The sequence below is a fragment of the Phaseolus vulgaris genome, chromosome 8, assembly GCF_000499845.2.
Source record: "Phaseolus vulgaris cultivar G19833 chromosome 8, P. vulgaris v2.0, whole genome shotgun sequence".
Lineage (NCBI taxonomy): Eukaryota > Viridiplantae > Streptophyta > Magnoliopsida > Fabales > Fabaceae > Phaseolus > Phaseolus vulgaris.
In genome coordinates, this window is record NC_023752.2 from 60,732,557 (window position 1) to 60,735,924 (window position 3,368).

Sequence of the window (3,368 nt, forward strand, 5' to 3'; positions counted from 1 at the left end):
AATTTCACACTGCTACTTTTTCAATTAAACTTTGTCACCTTCTTTTATCTACACTTTTCTTTTGTAAAAATTAAACTCCAATTTTAGTTTATTGTAATTATTTATAAATTTAAAATCTCCACCATAATTGCTTTATAAAGTATCCTTACAACAATTAAAGTCAAAAAGACGCCTACAACCCAATAAACTAAACATAGAAAAGATACTTATTCTTTAGAAAACTTAATATATATATATATATATATATATATATATATATATATATATATATATATATTACCAACACTTGTGGTAAGTTAAGAAAAAATAAATAAACTTATTTTAATTTTAAATTTGTTGAGATAATATGTTTGAGTTAATCATCACATTTGAGATATTGTCCATTTTAAAATTCAGAATTTTAAAATTTAGAATTTTATTATTGTTTTATTTGTAAATATGTATCAAAGAGTTTAAAAAGTATATAAACTGTCATTTATTAAACTCTTAAAGGAGTCATTGATTAAACTCTTAAAGGATCTGAGATATACCGAAACATGACTTTTTATAAATTAAAATTATTTATGTATAAATTAATTCAACACAATTTCTTATACATGTTTTAATTCAAAGAATCATGAGTGTGTTGAAACCTTGGAAGGCCAACTTTGTAGCCAACAGTTTTGACGTCTTGTTGCACTTTTGCCCTAAATTGTTTGTAAGAGAAGGGTTTGTACTTGGAACTCTGAATCTGAAGGTCTTCATCAGGGAACACAAAATAGCATATAGAGATTCTTTCTCTCTCACTGTTCAGCTTCACTCTGTGTGTCACACTTTTGTATCTGTCATCACTTATTGCCTAAACAAAAACATCATCCCTTAAAACATAACAGTTCATTTTAAGATTAAAGTGATATAAATGGATAAAAGATATATAATAAGAAAAATTGACCTGCATCATGTCTCCGAGGTTGACGATGAGTGTGTTGGAAATGGGTTTAACAGTGAGCCATTGATGATCTTTGAGGAGCTCAAGTCCACTCACTTCATTTTCTTGGCTCAGTATAGACACGACAGAGCTATCTGTGTGCACCTCCATGCCCAAACCAACGTCAGAGTTTGAGCAATTTGGATAACGGTAGATACGCATGATTCCACTGTTTTCTGCTACGTACGAAGAACTTGATGATGCTTCAATGTTCAGGTCAAGGTTCTTCGCCATAGCTTCGAATAATCTTCTACCGATTCTGCTCATGTGTTCTCCATATTCCACCACCGAATCTCTTCCCAATCACAACATGCCAAAATACATATCAGACAAAATATCGTCATGTCAAAATTAAATAATAAAACATAAGTTTTTAATATTTAAAATACTTATAAAAATTTACCCAGTCAAAATTCATGCGGCGACATTATTGACTGGTTACCCAGTTAAAATAATATTGCAACCCAACAAGCCACCCGTGTTACCACTAATAATACGAACTTTTGTCACCATATCCCACCAACCCAAAATCATACATAAACCCATCAGATAAAAAACCAATTCTAGCATTACTAAAATTTGCCCAATATCAATTTTCTTATTATTCTAAAATTTTAATTCAATACAACACATTCTTTCTTTTATACCTTACTAAACACTTCACTTCTAACTTAATCTTATAAAATAAAATAGAAATTTGTAAAAGAAGATTTGTATCTATTAAGATTTTATCTTATTTATAAGATCCGACACCACATTTTTACGTCGTTGAAATTAATCAACTTGTGTATGATTCAATAATAAGTAATATGATAAATTCAATAAAATCTGTTATAATATAGTCTAAATACTCTTTCGTTGTTATAATATAGTCTAAATAGTCGTTGAAATTAATCAATAGTAACATGATAAACTCAATAAAATCCGTTATAATATAGTCTAAATACTCTCTCGTTATAAAACCTAATTCAACCTTCCAAAACGGTTTTGTTTATAACTTGATGTTTCACCGCAAAGGATGATGGAGAAAGAAGAAGAAGATGAAGTTGTTTTGGTTGGTTACCTGAAAGAGTGAAGCTGAGGAAGTTGAGATTGAAATTGGGAGAGGTGAGGAAGAGGCATGTTGAAACCTTCAACCCAATTGATGTTTTGAGGGGCAGTTGTTAGGACTGTCCCAGAGGGAGTAAGGGCAGGGGTGCCCCAGAAGTAAGTCACAGGGTTGGAGCCACTACACGAGGCTTGTTTGGACTCAAAGGAAAGAGAGAAGAGCTGTTTGGCTTGGTGTTGAAGTTGGGAGAATAGGGTTGACGGAACTCCATGGTTAACCAAGCGGAACAACCCCCAATGCTTGCAAGCCTCTTCAAAGGCCTTCTTCGTCTTCGTCTCATCATGGGTTAAGCATTCAAGATCTATCACTGGTAGTGGATCCGGCTCCTCCTCGTGGATGGCGTCGCCGCCGTCTGGTGAGTGGTGGCGGGGGTGGCTAACGTGGCGGAGAATGGGAGGGTAGGACTCCAAGTTGTTCATTTTCGTAGTTTATAGGAAATAGATATGACCGAAAGAACGTTTTTCCAGAAAGAATGAGTTTGGGAGAATTATAGATCTGTTTTGCTACTTAATTATACAATGTATGGAGATACAATATTATAATAGAATGTCTCACAAAAACTTTTCAAGTAAAAGATATTGATTGGTGCCACAAGTGTAAATATGGACATTCAAATTATTGAGTTTCATTTTGTATTTAATTTAAAACTTTATGTGATTTTTTTTCCTATTTAATCAAAGATAATTTGTGGCTTGTAATTAACTATTAAGTATATACTATAAATAAATACTTATATTTTACTCATAATTTTTTTAGTTTTTTTTATAAATTTTTTATATTAGGTATTATTATACAATTTGACATTTAGGACCGACAATTCAAATAACAACAATCATCTATTATTATATAAAAAAATAAAAATAAAAATAAAAAATATGAAATATTAGATCAAACATATATATTAAAAAAAACAATACAAAGATATAGATAGGTAGAGTATACCTATTTAACTTTAATTTTAATTATGATTTTTACTTTTTATTAATTAATAACTTCACATAGATTAGTTATGTTATATTTTATAATAATTAGATAGTAATTTAAAAATTATTTATCAATAATAAATATTATTGTAATATTAATAATTTTTTAATTTTTAAATTAATATTTATTTTACTTATATAGTAATTAATTATTTATCAGTTTTATAATTAATTTTTATTTAATAATTTTGTTGTAATATATCTTTATAGATATTAAAGAGGAAAAAGCATTATTAAAAATTATTATATAAGTGAATATTTATTTTTAATATACTTGTGGACTTTTTCGAATACTTGAACACCAGAATTA

At 29.1% G+C, this 3,368-nt stretch overlaps 1 protein-coding gene across 1 annotated transcript; it reads right to left on the reverse strand.

Annotated features, from left to right (window-relative positions):
• Window positions 1-532: 532 nt before the first annotated feature.
• On the reverse strand, window positions 533-2,604 carry LOC137824462 (gibberellin 2-beta-dioxygenase 6). Its single transcript, XM_068630113.1, has 3 exons — window positions 2,031-2,604; window positions 932-1,262; window positions 533-838 (listed from the first exon to the last, which is right to left on the reverse strand). Exons 1-3 carry the CDS (start codon window positions 2,492-2,494, stop codon window positions 602-604), a joined length of 1,032 nt encoding a protein of 343 aa, XP_068486214.1. The 5' UTR covers window positions 2,495-2,604; the 3' UTR covers window positions 533-601.
• Window positions 2,605-3,368: the final 764 nt, after the last annotated feature.

Coding starts and splice junctions, on each gene's coding strand:
- LOC137824462 (XM_068630113.1), bottom strand. CDS start 2,494: ATGAACAACTTGGAGTCCTACCCTCCCATTCTCCGCCACGTTAGCCAC. Junction 1,263..2,030: donor CCTCAGCTTCACTCTTTCAG/GTAACCAACCAA, acceptor GTGATTGGGAAG/AGATTCGGTGGTGGAATATG. Junction 839..931: donor ACCTCGGAGACATGATGCAG/GTCAATTTTTCT, acceptor GTTTTTGTTTAG/GCAATAAGTGATGACAGATA.